The 19,772-nt window shown below is 39.1% G+C and overlaps 1 protein-coding gene across 1 annotated transcript in view; it reads right to left on the bottom strand.

Moving 5' to 3' along the window:
- The window catches only part of LOC124802694 (coiled-coil domain-containing protein 186-like), a 206,559-nt gene extending 189,932 nt beyond the window's left edge, over positions 1-16,627 (bottom strand). Inside the window, exons 1-2 of the mRNA XM_047263635.1 lie at positions 15,654-16,627; positions 10,117-10,324 (exon numbers count right to left, since the gene is read on the bottom strand). Coding sequence (XP_047119591.1) covers positions 10,117-10,324; positions 15,654-16,324 — 879 coding nt within the window. The 5' untranslated portion in view covers positions 16,325-16,627. The remainder of the gene's footprint in view (positions 1-10,116; positions 10,325-15,653) is intronic.
- Positions 16,628-19,772: the final 3,145 nt, after the last annotated feature.

The following is a 19,772-nucleotide window of genomic DNA, read 5'->3' as shown; positions in this document are numbered from 1 at the left end:
ATTGCCCTTTAGGCCCCATTGGACATGATGGAAAAAATGTATGACACATCACCCTAAATTGACAAATAACTCGTCACCTGTCTGTATAAGGAGTTTATGGTGGAAGATGATACCCCGTACCATACTGAAACTGTTATGGGAGGAGATAGTTACAGAAATGTCACTGAGCTTCTCAGATGTGAACAGTGCTCATGACTGGGCAGGGGATGCCGTTTTAATTGAAACTGAACCACTCTTCATTGTAGAGGTCGCTGCTACTTTCCCCACACCTATCCTAAAGCTTCTAAACAAAGAATAATGACTTTGTGGGCAAAAAGGAACCCCATAGGTCCTAGAGCAAACTAAGTATTGGAGGGACTATTTCTCCCTTTGTCTCTTAGCCCTATGTTCTGCTCATGGCACAGCCAGGAAAAGAAATATTTTGGGGCCATACCTCTCAGCATTGTAAGAATCTTTTCCTCCAGAAGAGACTGCTGGGGTCATGTGGCCACCTGTGGAGGAAAGCCTAATCAGCTTCATGTGCTATTCACCTGCCATTGTGCCACCCACTCCGAATGGGTGCTCTCCCCATAGGTGCCACCCAGTCTCAGCAATGGCAATAGAGACTAGCCTAAATAGTTTAGGATGAAAAGGTGTGTAAAGTGCTGGGGCACCTGGATGGGGGAGGGGGGGGGGGGGGGGGATGTCCAAAATCAGAAACAAAACCCAAGTGTGGTTGGCACCAAAAAGATCATCCAATGGATAGGCAGAGGAGAAGAAGCATAGTAGCAGGATGGGCTTGCAGCACATGAAAGGAAACAGCACTGCAACAGCTGGCACTCCCTGTTGGCGAAGCACACACTCACTAAAGAGTTGTCAGCCTCTTGGAAGTCTGGTTTCAGCTTCTTAGCAAGTCATCGAGGCTGAAAAGTATAGTTCTCTATTTATATCATGTATTGTGTATTTGAACCAGGGACCTAAAAACAACAGATATGCTTCATCCCCGTCGTAGCCCTCAGTAGTTCACAACCCCACAACAGGCTACAGCAGTCCACTCACCCTACTGCCTCCCCACACCGAACGCAGGGTTATTGTGCAGTTCGGCCCCCAGTGGACCCCCCTGGGAACATCTCATACCACACAAGTGTAACCCCAAATGTTTGTGTGGTAGAGTAATTATGGTGTACACATATGTAAAGACAGGGTTTGCGTGTCAATTGCCAACATAGTGTAACTCAGGCGGAATAAGTGGAACCAGCCTGCATTCACTGAGGCAGATGGGAAACCACCTTAAAAACCATCCACAGCCTAGCCGGCACACTGGACCTCGACACTAACCTGCCGGGCAGATTCGTGCCAGGGACTGGCACACCTTCCCACTTGGGAAGGAACGCGTTAGACCACGCAGCTAGCCAGGCAGGCTTGTCTATTTATAACTTTCAATGTAAAACCAATCTGAAAAATCACAAATATTCAGCAAGTACTGGAGAAATGCATGTTCGGGATTACTAAGGGAGCCAAAGAAATGGACGAATGGGTCAGAACATAGACTGGAGTGGAAGATGTGATTATGTCTGTAATAAAAATGAAAACAAAGGTGGGCAAGACAGTGAATGGATGGTACCAAGTGAATGGATGGTAAACTGTTTATTTGCTGGATACCAGGAGATAAGAAAGGACTGCGATCATGACCTCTTGGCAGGTAATTTATGACATTTTAAAACATACAGGAGAATCATGGATGTGTAAAGCTTAAGATAATAATTCAGCAAAAGCCTAGAGCAGGCCTCTATCCAGCAGTGAATACTGATAAATTGCTGCTGCATAAATAACTGAAAAATCATATAGAAGAATCTCCCTTTCATTATAATAGTTCAATGATGACTTATTTACTGCCAAACAAACTGATACCAATTTATAATGAGAGTTGAATGTGGTTGATAGTTAATACAATAAACAGATGATAGCATAGTCAGCTAGACCAGGTTCAGAGTTGCATAGAAGTTAGTAGTTTTCCCAGTGATTACCCACTGCAGACATTACATCACACAGGCTGTGGGTATGAATCTTTCAGGTGGACGTGTCGCATTACAAATGAACTAAAGCCTCCTATTTACTTTACCATAAGCCTATCTGTTACGTATACATCAGCTGTTAATCACAGAATAAGATGGAGAGTGAAAAAATTTTTTGCTGTGTGTCCTGTGAGATGATCGGAAATGTTGTCATGATATTATTGGAACATTCCATTATCTGGCATGCAGAGCACAAGAACAAACACTGCATCATTTTCTCACACAGTTGTTTGCATGCCACAGATCCTAAATTAAGTGTATGTAGGTAGCTGGAATTTTCACCCCAACAATACTGACAAATTGCAGTTGATGATCATCAACGCTGAGTTAGGAATGGGTTAAAAAGATTGATGAGACAATGGGAGGAATAATATACTCATCATGACACATCTCATTAAAATTCTTCTGGGTGTAATGCCACATCATCTTATAAAATTCTTAACAACTAAAATAACCAACATTTCAGCCATATTGAAGCAGCCTTTCTCAGGGCAATTCTAATGGTGTTATAAGGCCACTGACAACACGAGCTCACTGATGTTGTCATAAGACCACTGACTGCTTCATATCCGCATGTTATTCTCAGGTTTTGCATAGCACTATGAATCCAAACTATCACACCCATGATGTAAGCAAGGGCATATACATTTTCACAATTCTGGAAGTGATTATGCTCATATTTTTCTACTTTTACAGTCAGCTGCTAACTCTTTCAGCAGGTTAATAGTCACTCAAGAAAATTGTGTCATATGTGAAGATATAGGCTTTGCAATAATAATCAAGTGATTAATCTATAAAATAAATAATACTGACATAACATACATCACTGCTGCATTCAAGAAATATCTTTTCTCCCAGTACATGACTAACCAAGAACACGTGTTGCATTTTGGGAGTAAGAAAGTCCTCAGTATACTAGCAGATCTGATTATACACCTCATGTGGATAAGTCTGTCTTTAGTTATAATCAACACTATACAGTATCAAAAGTATTCCATCTGTATAGAAAAACTACAACCACCTGGCTATTTCTACATATATATTTTAGGATGTTAAACGAGTGCAACTTGTGTTTCACTTCACTGGTGTTATGATAATCATTTCTAGTTTAAATTGAGAAGATGACATTCAAAGTCAGAATTCTGCTACAGGTAGACTCTGTAAATAATACTATGTGGTACTACTGTGGGTAAGCTGTGCTTTTTGCAGCTGTTTACCCATGCTCTGTCCCAGAAACTGGTTACAAGTTATCTGCTCAAAATATCTGCACAAAACTACAATTTCAATTTCACACTATTACCTAGGAAATCTAATAATGAATGTCAAACTAATTTCACCTAATCATGAGACCTTCCAGAATCCAAACAGTTTCAGCAGTTTAACTACCCTCTAGTTCCATCTGCATCACTCATCTTTATCATGGTATCACATTTGAATGGGAGTAGCATCTGCACTCTGTCACTTTTACCACACCTAGCACAGGTTTGGTAACTATTTGGTGCTCCTCTGGAGTAAGCTGCTTCCTTCACTCATAGCACAGTACCAATGAGGTGCCGCAAGCAGTGGTAAGTTCATCTATGTCAGCCATTAAATTTGATGACAAATTGCTACATACAGATTTATCACTCAAAAAAAATTTAAATAGAATGTTGGTTTGCTAATAACCCTAAATTAAACACAGAATCAGGATAATGAGATCGATCACTCCATGTGACTGTCAAAATGTTATCACAGAAGGACATTTTTCACTGAACAACACAATGAATATGGCAATACTATTGTGTTGTTGAAAGTCAGTTCCTGTATTCTGCACAACAGGAAATTAAAGAATTTGCATCTTTTCGTTGGTGCAGAGGGTATTTTGTGAATGGGGGGGGGGGGGGTAAGTTAACCATCAGTTACAGAATCTCATCTTGGATGAGCAAGGAATGTCACAACTGTTACTAGCTGTGCTGTGAAGAAAATTTTAATTCAGAAGACAACATGGAAGTGATAGATATTAAGACGTTTAAAATGTTTCAGGCTAATGTCACAAGCTGTGGTTCAAATTATGCATAAACTTCCAGTATATATGTTACACACATGTCACTCCTTCCAGCATTGTGGAACCATATACGTAGGACACATTCCTATAAAGAATTGCAAAAGACTGAATTAGGCTGATGACAATTACTCTAATCATATGAATGGCAACCAAAGCCATCCACTTACCTAGCTAGAGATTTAGTCTGCCCTCAGATTTGTTGAGAGAAAAGGAAAATGTACTCCCACAGACAGTGACAAAGGAATTACACTTTTATCTGCCCATAACAAACTACAACGATTCCAGAATGAGATTTTCACTCTGCAGCAGAGTGTGCGCTGATATGGAAATTCCTGGCAGATTAAAACTGTGTGCCGGACAGAGACTCAAACTCGGGACCTTTGCCTTTCGCGGGCAAGTGCTCTACCACAGAGCACTTGCCCGCGAAAGGCAAAGGTCCCAAGTTTGAGTCTCAGTCTGGCACACAATTTTAATCTGCCAGGAAGTTTCAAACTACAATGACTTTACAGTTAAGAGTGTGGCGAACTTATCAACCTCAAAGATAAACAACTGAAATATTTTACACCATCAAGCACCCCTACTTCAGTGGACTATGGAAAGCAGAAGAGGAATCTATGAAGTCACACCTCTAGCATGTAGTTGGCCATACAGTGCTGACATCTGCAGAACTTGCTATGGTACCAACTCAGGTATAAACCTGCTTGAATTCAAGGACACTGAGTGCTGTCTTCAAAGCTGACATAAGTTCTCCCTCTACTCTCAGTACTGGGTGTATCCTTTGGGCAGTCACTTTGTGTCCTATCAGAACCTTGTACCTTTGACATTCTGGCCATGCACAGGTGGCAACAGTAACTGAGGTAGTACCTTTGGAGAAAGTAATCCACTGAACACCTGCATCAGCTATAGTAACCCACAAATGGCATCAGAAAGAGCATGGCAGTCCCAGATTGTGAATTTTATCATGTGGAAGGTGGCTGGGCCCCATTAAACAATTGTTCCCTGGCATGTTGATGCATTTATGGTGAACATTATCAGTGGGTAGACTGAGATGTCCATACTGAAACCGCATCCTCCCTTTGCGACTAACCAGTACTTCGGACCTCCACATGTATGATAATGCATAATGAATGCTAACTATCACATTACAGTTTACTGCAAACACAACCTTAGCTACTACCTTAGTTTTACAAACTGTTAATGTTTGCTTTCAGACTGACTTCTTGTCAGTATGAATTCAGTAGTCTTTTATTGTACTCTCACATGTTTTAGACTATGGCACTGTGTAATATCTCTGATGTTTGGAGTTGTGTACGGTTTGAATAAAGCATCAACAATGGTTGGTGGAGGACTCCTATAATATGTTGCCAACCAACCAAGATGAAAATATGCTCAATGGTCAATATGCCAGATGAATGAGCAGTTTGAGAAGCAGTGTGACCCCTTACACTTCAAAGATGGCTTGCACAATCTATGCCTCCCAAATGCCATTGGACAGTGTCATCATAAGAGGAGTTGCCTACATGAGAGGCAATAACTCAAGCTCTACAATCTTTCTGGTGTACCTGATCAGACTACATTCGATACACAGAGGCCACGATTGATTATTGAAACCAATGAAGTCCCAATCCACTATCCTTGGTGTTTACCTGCTTTACTAACAAATTAAGTAATTCTGCAGAGAGTTGTCACTTAGCAGCACTTAACCTATATGCAGCCTTTACTCTAGGATCTATCAGAGTTGTACTTGACTGAAAAGTTAGAATTTTGTCATTCAGCATGTCAATGACAGCATTCATGTGCCCAATGCAGTATTAGGCATTTGTCATTTCTGGACAATGAAAATCAATGCAATGATGACTGCATCACAAGTCCAGCTCACAGACAACAGAATCGAACTTGAATTACATTGCACTAAACATATTCTGCACCTCTACAGGACTGGGAAAGAGAGTTTGATGACATTAACTGGTGAGGGTATACCAGGTGGGTGTGGGGCCACATGTGGTCAGAAACCTATTGTCATGGCTAGGAGGATTAGGCCTTTTTACATTGAAACATGACACCAGGTTCCCCTCTCAATCAGTTTAGAGATTTCTTCATTATGTAAACAGAAGATAGAATGTACTACAATGAAGTGCACAAATACCACTCAAATTTTCTCAGCATTATCTATTATTCAGCAAAATTAAAATAAATCAATTGAAAATAAAGTACACCAGCTTGAAGTTGACTTACAGTCTTGGAACAGCACAGTGTGCATTACAGAGCACTGGTGCAGAGAAAATGAAATACAGTGTGTTGTGATATCATTATCTGGATATGCAAGTTGCTACTTTAGAACTGCATTAAAGAATGGGGGACCAAGTACTTGTATCAGAGGTTACACACATGACAAAGCTAGATAAGATCTAACCACAATTAGAGTAAATAAACATCTGAATTAGTAGCCACTGAACCACTAAAGCTACACCATCATAGGAAGTTATTTACTCTGGGTGTGTATTGCTCAGCTAGCAGTAATGTGGACACTTTCTTTAACAAATTAACTGAGGTCCTGAAAAAGTCCCAGTCACCAAAACTAACATCGTAATATGTGGAGACATGAATATTAACATAGCTGTTGAGCGTGGAATTAGAAATAATTTCTTAAATATTTTGGGCACTTTAGGTGTGGCACAAGTGGAAAATATGGCCATTATGGTATAAAAGAGTCCAGCGTCATCCTTAGGCCATGTGCTTACAGATATCGGCACCTAAAATTGTAAAATACTTGTTAGAGATCTTCGCCTTTTTGTAGATCTGCAAAACTGCAGGTCTATAAAAGGAACTTCTCAGAATGGAAAATACATATTTTTTTCTAGGGCATTGACAAATCAAATCTGGGATAAAGTTTATATGGAACACAATACAGATTCTATGATCTATAAACTCTGCACAATGTTTAAAATAATTTTTTAGGGGACATTTCCAAAAGTAGCCACTTCTGCAGCAGCATCCAAGGAAAATAGATGGATGACCGCAAGTATCAGAAAGTCCTTCCAGTCCTTATATTTCCCAGTTCTTCATAAAAGATTAACAATAATTTTCAGTTCCTAGATTACTATCAGAGGTATAAAAATTTACAAGATGGTACTGCTTGCTGCAAAAAAGTCAGTCAAAAACAAACAAATATATAATGCTGGAAATGAAAGTTTAGTAGCATGGGATCTCAAAAACAAGAAACTGCAAAAGGCAAGAAAGTATAATAACATGCAAATCGAAGAAGGGGACAGAATAATACAAAATCCTCAAGAACTGGCAAATTTTGTAAATGGCTATTTCTCTGTTATTGTGGAGAAGTTGGCAAGGAAATATTCTTAAAACATATGTATTATGCACAATGATGTTTCCCACAATGTAGTTTGAAGTCAGGAAAACACCACAGAAATTAAAAAATAAGAAATCAGCAGGTTTATGTGAGGCTCCTGTTTCTGTTCTAGAGGCATGCATAGAGTGCATACAAGCCCTATTAACAAACATAATAAACCAGTCCTTCAGTTCAAGTGAATCTAAAACGTATGAGCTGCGTCATTACCAAGGAAAAGTAGTGCGGAGAGTTTGAAAACTACTGACCAGTTTCACTGCTGCTTTCATTCTCAAAAATAATTGAATCAATCGTGAAGGAAAGACTAATAAGTTATACAAGTTGCACAATATTTTTAACTTGGCACAATTTGGTTTCTGAAGTGGGAAAAGTACACTATTGGCCATTACAGAGCTCACAAAAGTAGTACTTGAAGCTCTTCACAAGGATGGCTGTGTTAGTCATATTTGTAGACTTGTCCAATATATTTAACATTGCTGACTAAAAAATACAAAAGCAAGAAGTGGTGCCAATCTTATTTGGAAAATAGGGTGTAGACAGTAGAGATAGTTTACACATTTGTTGATGGTAAAATTTTAGTAAAAGGATTGTCAGGCGAGAAGCATACATATTATCTGATCAACAGTATCCAGACACAAATATAAAGATGAGGTGTGTCCACAATTTGTCTCTTTAATGGCTTGAATTCTGCTGGGGACATATTCAATGACGTGTCCGAATGTCTGTGGAGAAATGGTAACCCATTCTTCCACAAGAGCTGAAACCAGCGACAGTAGTGATGACGAAACTTCCTGGCAGATTAAAACTGTGTGCCGGACTGAGACTCGAAGTGCAAGTGCACTTGCCCGCGAAAGGCAAAGGTCCCGAGTTCGAGTCTCGGTCTGGCACACAGTTTTAATCGGCCAGGAAGTTTCATACCAGCGCACACTCCGCTGCAGAGTGAAAATCTCATTCTGGAGTAGTGATGACGTTGGGGTCTGGAGCAAAGTAGACAACAACTCATCCCAAAAGTGTTCCACTGAATTCAGTTGGGACTCTGGGCAGGCTAACTAGTCCATCACAAAAATGTTACTGCCCACAAGTCATTGCCTCACAGATGCTGTTTTATGATAGGGCACAGTTTCATGCTGGTACAATCAATCATAGTCCACAAAATGTTCCTCTGTTAAGTAGTACACAAGGCTGTCAAAGGTATTCCTACCCTTCCACATTTAGTGCTTTCTCAAGTGCAGTAAGGGGAGCATGCCCTAACCACAAAAAACACCTTTACATATTTGCCCAACCCAAGCCTGTCCACGAGGTTGACAAAGGGTATAAACATCCACTCTTTACACCACCTCAAGCACCATTAAGCTTACCAATGAAATGTGTGGTTTAAGAGGATCTATGCGGCCACTGTACCCCATTCTTTTTAACTCCCTATCCACAGTCACTGTGGTAGCTGAACCGCTTGTAGCCCTTGGAAACTTACAACTGATTTGCTCTGCTGATTTCATGCAATTTTTACAACCACCGTTAACAAAGTTCAACGGTCCTACTCTGTCAGTACATAAGGTCTACCTGGTCTTGTTATATAGACAATTCTCTTTGCTTATAACAGCAAATCAAAATCAGTGATGAAACACCAGAATTCCTATTAGAAGAAGCAAATGAAACTCTCAAAGATGTTTACAATTGGACAGTACGTAGGCATAATAGATTAAAACTGAACACGAGGAAAACAAACAGTTCACACTTCAGCATAAAGAGGGAACATAAATGTTGAATTAAAAGTAAATGATAAATCTGTAGATCGTGTAACAAGCACACAGTTTCTGCAGATGAACATTGTCAATTAACATGGAATGGACACTAAGATGCTGGCAAAAAGACTGCCATCAGCATGTCTTGCAGTTGTTAAGACACCAATCTTATATTCGGGAATGGGGCTTGTTCTGTGCGGCCATCCTGATTAAGGTTTTCATAATTTTCCTAAATAATTTTAGAAAAATGCTGAGATGGTTCCTTCAGCAATGCCGTGGCCCACCACCTCTCCTACCCTCATAAAGTATACTTTTATATTCTGTGTGTATGTATATTTTTGAGGTATTAATTTTAATTGTATTATAATCACAAATCCTTTATCAGTGTGAAATGATTCCTGTATAAATGAGTAAAAGAAACAGAAATTGTGCACACAGGATCAGGTAACAGAGCATGGTCCAGCACCTGCTTGTCACTGTACAACTCTTTTCTGTCCAATGGTTCTACATATGCAACACCGTTCCAGCAGCACCTAGTGTGGGAGCCAAAATAATATCATATGGCAACCCATTACCCAAGTACCAAAAGTCAGCCATCTTTGCAGCTTTCGTGTTGTTGAGGAACACTAGTAGCAGTTTTTGTGGTTGCAATTTTACTACTTTCCTTAGACTGAGCTTGGCATACCACTGACATTTCTGGTCATGCAAGAGAAGGCACTGAGATCTCCTCACATGTTTTTGGTACACTGTTCTACACATACTCCAAATTTTACTTCATGTGTCTTTTCTTTCTAGGTACTAAAATTACTGCATACATTAAAATATTTGTATGTTTTTATTCCATACTGCATTATGGCTTACTTTGTGGATGACATCCACAGCAGTAACATGTATAAAAAGAACAGTACTTACTTTGTCTAATTTTTCTTGTAGATCACGTATAACAGAAGACTGCTGTTTTGCTGTGGCTTCTGCCTGCACTGCCTGTTGTTTTGATATTTGTTCTGCTCGTTGTAGATCAGTTTTGTACTGCAATATAGACTTTTCGAGTGCCTCCAACTGAACAACATATATCTCATGGGATCTGTCTGCTTGTAATCGCTGATTCTCACTTTCTAATCTAATAAGAAATGTAAAAATAAGCTAAATGATTACATTTATTTATTCATAGAACTGCTGCAAATGTTTAAAAACTAAGAGAGGAAGGAAAGAATCACCCTTATTCCATCAATTGACACAAATTACAACTAGAAATACATAAAGTTAGATGAAGTTTACAAGAATTATACATACCCCCTTCTGAGGCTAAATGAAATATTTATATGTGTCTTCTGAGCCTCTCTCAGCATATTTTACACTTCTGTTTTTGATCTACACAAAATTGTAGCTAGTCATAAATTTAATTACATTACACCCAGTCAAAAAATTACACTAACAACTCTTTTTATTTATTGAGATTTTCCTCTATACAAAGGTTTTTCTCCAACATAACAAATACCTGAAATTATTACATATTTCACAAAGATCTTTATTTATCTCCTCAGGATGTCCCTCCACGTGCTTCAATCTTGTGTATCTTCATCCTATGTGCCAAGTCTTCTCAGTGTTAATTGTATGTTTTGGAGCCAGGTGGTTATAGGACGTCCTCTCCTCTTCTTCCCTTCTGGTTCCCATTCCAGGATCATTTTCGGAATTCTGGCTTCCTCCATTCTCCTTACATGGCTGTACCATTGTAACTTCCTTTTATCCATCACATCATGTATTCTTTCTCTTACTTCCATTCTTTTTACTATTACATCACTTCTTACTCCCTCTTTTCTAGAAATTCTTGCTAATCTTCTAAAGAAGTCCGTTTCTACTGCTTGCAGTTTTCTTAGGTGTTTCAGATTTGTAATCTAAGTCTCCACTCCACACATAACTATGACCTCTAGTATTAGTTTATATGTGATTCTTTTGGTTCGATTTATTATATTTCTGCTTCATAAGATTGAGTAGGGCATCCCAATGACTTTCCTTCCACTGCTAATTCTTTTATTAATTTCTACCTCTGATTTTCCCTGCAACTCTAAAATGGATCCCAAATAACAGAAAGTATTCACCTTCTTAATTTTCTTTCCCTCTATGTATGAGTCATCTGGATCATTAGTGAGATATTCTGTTTTCTGGTAATTAATCTTCAATCCCCAGTTTCTGTATTCCATTGCTGCTTGGTTACACATATAATTTGCATCCTCCCAATCTCGTGCTATAACTATTTGATCATCAGCAAATAGCAGTTGATGTAAATAAATGCCATCTTTCATTTCTAGTCCCAACCTATTGCATTTACGAGACCATATCTTACGACTGATATCTATATAGATTTTAAATAATGTTGGTGACATGGGGCAGCCTCATAACAGACACTTGTTTGTTCTACATTTCTGTGAAAGTGTACTACCAGTTTTCATTTGATTTATGTTATCTTTATATATTTCTTTTATTACTTTAAAGGACCCTTTATGTTTGTCAAATGTAATGCTCTCCAAAATAGTTTTCTTGGGACTGTATCATATGCTTTTACTAAATCTATGACGATCAATGCTGATTTTTTTTTTATTTTCTCTCCGTTTCCCTAAGCTCTTTTGTGATGTGACAATATGGTCTACGCATGATCTACCAGCTGTGAAATCACATTGTTCTTCCTGGATTTTAAAATTTATTTCCAGCTTCTTTTTTAATTATTTTCCCAAAAATTCTCATTAATGTGTTTATAACAAATTCCTCTGTAGTTCGAGCAGCTTCTGCAATCCCCTTTCTTAAATATAGTATTAATATAGCCCAGCTTTACTTCCTTGGGTATTGAATCTCCATGTAACATTGTGTTGAATAACTGTGTTATTAGTTTCATGATTTTGTCACCACCATATTTTAAGAGCTCCATATTGATACTGCCTGGTAAAGGCGATTTACCATTCTTCACTTTTCTTAATACCTTACTCACCTTGGTTTCTAAAACTTTGATGTCCTGCCCTTCCTGCTCCTTTTCTTCCACTGTTCCTTCCTAGGCATACTCTTCTCTACCCTCATTCAATAATTTCCAGAAATATTCTTCCCATTCTTTTGGTGTGTTATCAGCTGAAGATTGGTTTTGCCTTTTGTCTCTCGTCGAAGTCCTTTTAATACTGACCACACTTGCTTCACTCTCCCAAATCCCAGTTTGCTACTGACACTGGCACATATCCTTTTCCATGCTCCATTCTTTGCTATCTTTTTTTAATCACTTCATTCTTCTTTTCCTTGTAAATGGTTTTGTTACTTCCAATTTATCATTCAGCCACCAGTTGAATGTGTTTCTCTTTTCTTCAACTGCCACTTCTATCTCCTGCGACCATCATTCTGCTGTACGGCTGTGGTTGTTTTCCCTTACGCCCAACACCTCTACTCACAGATTTAATTGCATCACAAGCAGCCAAAAAATTACACTAACAATAAAAGGAATAGAACACAAAACTATCATAGCCAAGATAGACTCAACATCCTCAGTAGAACAAATTTATATGGTTACTAGTTGCATGGGTAGAGATGAGATTGAAATAATGTACTATGACATATTTATTTATTTACTTATTTAGACTGATCAGATTAGGGCCATCCGGACCTCTCTTACATCAGACCAGTGTTCCACACATGCAGCATTTCACACATCAGAGTTACATCATGACAATAGTTTTAATAAGAAAATTAGATTACTCTAGTGACAATATGAATAAAGACTAAAGACTAAGACCTAATAAAGTAAATGCTGGCAGTATTTTTACAACAGGTGCGATACATACAGATTATGATAAAAGCAATAATAATAACAGTAAAAAAAATCAAATAATAATGATGACCATGAGAAAAATTGGCAATAGTAATGAAGATTTGTGCAGATGTACATTGATATCTTGGTGTGTAAAGTAAATGTTTACTAGTATAGCGAGTTTTGGGGAAGGGAGATTTAAGGAGGGGGAAAGAGGGAAGTAATGGGATGAAGTGCATTCATGTACAGAGGAAGGTATTACTGTTGCTTAAGTAGATACGTCATTAACTGTTTTTTGAAGCTGGACATGTTTTTAAGTTCTCTAACATAACGAGGGAGGATATAATTCTGATCGTTAATGGATAAGAAAATTCAGCTGCGATCGGAGACTGGAATTCAATAGTAGGAGAAGTAACAACAGTAGGAGAACATGTACTGGAGGAAAGAAATGAAAGGGGAAGCCACCTACAGAATGCAACTATCAGCTGAATTAAATCGAGCACTGCTGAGTGAATTAGTTTAGCAAATGAGACCCTGAAAATAGTTGGGTCTAGATGAGTTTTACTATTTCGGAAGCAACAATAACAGATGATGTCCCAAGTAGAGAGGATATAAAATACAGACTGGCAATAATAAGAAAAGTCTATTTTGTAACAATGAATATAAATGGAAGAGTTAGGATCTCTTTTCTGAAGATATCTGTGTGGAGCATAGCCTATCCTTGTATGAAGTGAAATTTTAATGATAAACAGTTCAGTCAAGAGCAGAATAAAAGCTCTTGAAGTTTGGGGCTATAGAGGAATTCTGAAAATTTGATGGGTAGATCAGGCATCTAATGAGATGAGAAGATACTGGATCAAATCAGGGAGGAAAGAAATTTATGGCACAACTACTTCTGAGGCATCAACGACTCATCAATCTGATAACAGAAGGAAGTGTGCAAGGTATATATGGTATATGGAGACCAACACTTGACTCCATTAAACAAGTTCAAATGAATGTAGATTGCAGTAGTTATGCAGAGATGAAGATGCTTGCAATGGATTGATTAGCATGGAATACTGCATCAAAGAGTTCTTTGTTAGTCACTTAGTTTGTTGAGATGCTGACCGAAAACAACAACAACTACTACTACTACTACTACTGCTGCTGCTGCTGCCATTATCCCGCACAGACCAAAGAAATGCCCTGTAGAACTAACTATTTTATCACAGAGCATCTTATTAGTACAAAAGGTATATAGTTTATCTAGATTCAAAAACTGACTCTATATTAGCTGTAAAGCATGAGTAATGATCACTGTAAATAAGTCACTATCCTTGTTATACACTAGTTGCTCTAGAATAAATAAAGAGAAGGTCATGTAAGTTTGTTTAGTTAGTTGGTTGTGTGTTCCATCGATCAATCGCACGGTACAGTAACCATTACGATGTGAAACGTGTCAAGTGCACAAGAAATGCACATATGAGTGAGTGTGTGTGTGTGTGTGTGTGTGTGTGTGTGTGTGTGTGTGTGTGTGTGTAACAATACAGTGTTATTTCTATTATTTACCCCATTCCCTTGAATGGCACAACATGCATATACTACATTCATAGATTTCTTTATTAATATTCAAGAATTTGTCCATGGTATAGGAGTTGTCAAGGAGATATGATTTCACTTTATTTTTGAAGCAATTACTGCTGTCATCACATATTTAATTTCATCTGGTAATCTGTCAAAAATTTTTATAGCAGGATATTTTACCCCTTTCTGTGCCAAAGACAGATTGAGTAAAGGATAGTTAAGTCTTTTTTTTTCTGGTATTATAATCACGAATGTCACTGTTGTTTTCAAACTGGTCCATGTTGTTAAGAACAAATTTCATTAGTGAGTAAATGTACTGTGAGGCTGTTGTAAGAATTCCCAATCTTTTCAAAAGATGCCTACAAGATGTGCGACTATGAACCCCAAACATTATTCTAACCATTTTCCTTTGAGCAGTGAATACTTTTGTCTAAGGGTTCAGTTATCCCAAAAAATTATTCCATATGACATCAGAGAGTAACTAATTAGTTACAGACAATAAACTGCATCTACTTAATATTACAAAAAATGTTGCATCCTTTTTCAAGGTTGCGTTTTTCTGGTAATTTCATTGTAACACATTTAACTTGAATACACAAATACTTTCTGACAGTTTAACGGCAGGAAATAATCAATACTAGAAGTTGCCTCATTTTGCCTCTGATAACTTCGATTGTTTTATACTCTCCTGTAGGTGTGCATTTGTGATGACTAGTAAACAGGATGACTGAATAAACAGTATGTGTGTAACAAAAATTAAAAAGAAGGATTTATATGAAAGACTGCCTCAAAATTTTGGAGATGAATCATAGTCAGGGGCTATTTCACTGTATGATATTAAGGTTGCTAAAAATGTTTCATTTAACAAAGTTGAGGGCATACAGACACAAAGACATTCTTCCTTGGATGTGTCCATGAAAGATCCAGAAAAGATTAACTACAGTAATGTCAGCTCCTCCCCACTGTAGAACTGATAGAAATACCGTATATCAAGTAAAATTCTTGGAGATGATGACTGTAAACATTTTTTTCTGAAAGTGACAGGTACAGGAAATAAAATCATGTTTTTATTGTATGTATATGAGCTGACATTACTTACCTTGATATTTCCGCTTTTAAATTTGTTATAGTTTCACTTAGATGTGTTACTACATTAGAATGGACCACATCAACACGTTTTGGTAGTTCTTTCTCTCCTTCAGAACTATCACAATTCACTCCATTAGCACCAGTTAAACATTTTCCTACAAGAACTTTCGCAGTCACTCCGTCATTTGAAAACTGTTCACTTTCTTGTTGAATACACACATTATTGCTGTCGTAAACAATGTGTGGAGACGCAACGCAGTCACTCTCCTGCAACATTTCATTATTTTCAGCATTAACATTAGTACTGAAAAAGTGTCTGCTTTCGGGTGATGGACTTAACCTTTCTAATTTTTCTGAGTCGGCATCACTAACATTACACTTGTTATTCGAATTCAGCGGATTAATGTTTGCTGATGGATTTACGGGTAGGTCAGCTTTTAGCTCTTCATTCTTTTGGTCTTCATACGACGCCAATGTGATGAATTCTGGTGAAGAGTTAGAAGTACTGTTCGGGTTATCCGTTTCACTTCGATCATGCTGAGAGTTATTACTCCAATTTAATGCAACCATTTCTGGGGACGAATTACCTGAAATGTCTGACTGTTCTTTACAATTTTCTGAATTAGCATGTAATGTCATGATTTCATTGTATTCATTATTTTCTTCACGACAGTGAGACATGTTTCATTTCAGCTAAAAACTAATATTGTAGGCAGCTTACATGCTGTACACTCGTAGGATAACATTACTAGAAATATTTTAAATCCATTAAGCACTTCGGCAAACGCTAATTACTTGTCTTTCTGCTGCCCTATTGTGATGTCAATACGCTACCATTACGAATTATATAATAATCTCCGACCAACGATGGGCACAGTAGTTTGCCACATTAACACACTACATCTACCTTTTGTGAGAGAAGAAACTTTCATTTTTTTGTCCTAAACTGTAACGTAAACATAACCTACATACTAAGTTTTGACAGCCAGAGATGCAGTTCATTGACTGCCACCCTGATGACGTCTACGGTGCTTAGTCGACATCTGTCGATAGTCTACAGTTCCCACCAGCGTTTTCTTTTTATGTAGCTCTTTGACACTCATGACGGATTAAAAAAACAACGTAAAACATAACTTAAGCATCGAGGTTTAGATTATGGAACTGGAAAACGAACTAAACAGTTAAAATACTATTTTTCATCACCACTTGCGAATCAACCGAAAAGTGCGGTACGGGTCGTTGGCCTTGCCTCGTGGCTGTGTTGTGTTACTAGAACCGGCATGCCGAGCAGTATAAGCATGAAAATACTGTTTACGTGGGGAAGAAAATAAAAACCTTACCAATGTGAACTGTCCTTGGGTTACGTGATGACGATATTCTGTGTCTTCTGCGAGAAAATTATTCTTGCAGCAGGTCAGGCCAACGTGCTGTCGGTCCAGGCCACGGACGAGCCGGTTGCAGGATTGTCCCGCCTTCTCATGGAATCTGTCCTGTAAGAGCGGAATGTCTGTGTTCTTGTGTAGCAGGGGAGTCGAGTATTCTCTCAGAAGACATAGCGCAGTCTACAGGGCTCGTTTCTGGAGCTTTTGTACCGCTGAGAATAAGGGGCTTTTTCCCCACACAACAGCTGCATATTCCAACACTGGTCGCACCAGTGTTAGGTACAGCGTGATGTCGTGTTGCAGCAGCAGTGTCGACTGTGGGTTCAGCAGAGGGTAGAGAACGTGAAGGATATGAGGCGCCCAGGAGAGTCGATGGTTTAGGGTAACACCTAGGTACTTCACCGTCTTGCTCCACAGGACAGGTGCTCCCAATATTCCGATGGGCGGAATACCTGGCGGCAGCATTCTTCGGGGCAAGATCGCTGCCTGGCTCTTCGCTGCGCTGAATTTCAGCCACCATTTCGTTGACCATGAACCCAAGGCGTTGCACCCGAGTTGGCGATGGTGTTGCAATGTGCTCGCATTCATGCTGCGTGTGTACAGCGCTGTGTCATAGGCGTAAAGTGACAATTCGACACGTGCCACCGGTGGTATGTCGGCAATGTACAGTGAGTACAGCAAGGGGACGAGCACCGACCCCTGTGGCTCCCGAGCACATATCTGTCGGTCTGTGGACGTACCATCGTCTGCTCTGACGTGGAACATTTGCTCCACTAGGTAGGATCTGAGGAGGACTGCTTGCGTCGCGGTATCCCGAGTGCAAAGAGTTTGTACACGAGACTGTTGTGCCAGATGCAATCGAAGGCTCTGGACATATCGAGGAACACAGCTCCAAGGTATTCTCTTGTTTTCAGTGCTCTCATCGCTGGCTCTACCAGTTTCAGCAGCTGGTGAGGGGTTGAGTGGCCGCTAAGAAAACCAAATTGCTTATCTGGAATTACACCCTCTTGGCTGATGTGTTCCATCAGCCTTTTCACATACAGCCTCTCGAAAACTTTCGAGACAGATGGGAGCAGACTAATAGGTCGGTAGCTGGCACAGTCTAACATAAGAGTCGTGACACTTCACCTCGATTTTGTTGCCTACCGCGCCAGCAGCGCGCCAAGCTTAAACTGTGAGTTCGGCGCGATCGTGAAAGGGAATAGTGGTTCTTCGTTTTGATTTCTACAATGGTTTTTACAAGCGGGACAGTTTGTAGCACAATAAATTGCTGCAACAACAGGAAGAAGACACCACAGCTGTCTTTTTTAGGTTTCCTAAGGATCCTGAGAGGTATATACCATCATGTTACTAAACTGTATCGTCAGGATTCACTTGCAAACTATATGTGTATTAATGATTAATGTTTCGTTTTAGGAACAGACGAGAAAACCTTATGAAAAAAGACCCAGTTTACTTCTATAATAATATTAGGTTTTGTTCACTACAATTCGAACAAAACCAGTTCATGAACGAGGACAATAATAAACTCGTGTGTAATGCAGTACCCACAATCTTTGACATCCCCAATAAGCCGCCTCAACTGACGGTGAAGAGGAAACTGACACAAAGATTCGACAATCCATCGAAAGCTGTAAAACAGTCCTATGACACAGAAGCAGCCAGTTCAGCTCTCCATGTATCAGTTCGAGATTCGTGTGAATCGTCAACACAGACATGCTTTGACGATGAAGTGGTTAGATTAAGTGTAGTTATCCGTGTCTTACAAAAGTGTAATGTTTGGTATGTATTTCATTCACTTCTGTTGTTAGTCACTTAATTTTCCTTGTTTCCATCGTATGATCACATTATTTTGTTAGCACCTTGTTCACTGACAGATTTGTGGAAATTATTCAAGTATTTGGTTTTGCGTGAAATGTAATGTAATTAGCTCATTATAATGTTTTCAACATATTTCACCCACTATTTGGCAGTTGCTTGTCCCACTTAGAATAATATAAAGATGAAGGTCGTAGTTGTGACAACAGGCGACAATGACAAACACAGCAGGCCTACCGAACGATAAATGAGCTCTCGATCGCTTTTGCATGTAGAGATACATGTCTGTGCTTCTTACCTGTGAATCTGTGTGTTTATATTATTTTGATATCAACGAGGTTAGCTGCAATTCTATCCAACGTCACAAGTGATCATCACGAATGTGTTGTAGCTAGCCACTCGATTAATGATTTTTGCCCATACTTGCGCTTATTTTAGAATCATTTTTAGAAATATATATGCCTTCTGATACTACAAAAACCCTTGGAGGCAAGAAAACAGTTCAAATATTTCGTAAATTACGCAGGAAATTGACGCAAAACAAACATTATGCTTACGACGCGTCTGATGTTCACCTTACTCGCCGCTTGGAGCGCTAGTGTCGCTCCATCTGTCAAAGGGTAACAACATTTACAGCAGTGTGTGTCGCGACTGTTATGTTATACTGTGGTAGTTGGTGACCTGACATGGATCTTTGACAGGCTTCGGGATTTCCACAACTTCAGCGTGTTTCCATGTTGCTGGGTAGCTGCTTGTGTGAAGAATCTCGTTGAACACGCCAGCTAAATGCTGGTGTGCTCCTGATGGGAGGTTCTTCAGCAGTTGATTGTTTATTCCATCGTTGCCTACTACCTTCCTTGTGTTCAGGGAACGAGGCTCAAATGGATCGTGTTTGGAGAGCGCATTTTAAAGCATGTGCTGGCAGTCTC

This window comes from Schistocerca piceifrons, chromosome 6, assembly GCF_021461385.2.
Source record: "Schistocerca piceifrons isolate TAMUIC-IGC-003096 chromosome 6, iqSchPice1.1, whole genome shotgun sequence".
NCBI lineage: Eukaryota > Metazoa > Arthropoda > Insecta > Orthoptera > Acrididae > Schistocerca > Schistocerca piceifrons.
Note: the sequence above shows the minus strand (reverse complement) of the source record. Positions and strands in the feature narration are given on the sequence as shown.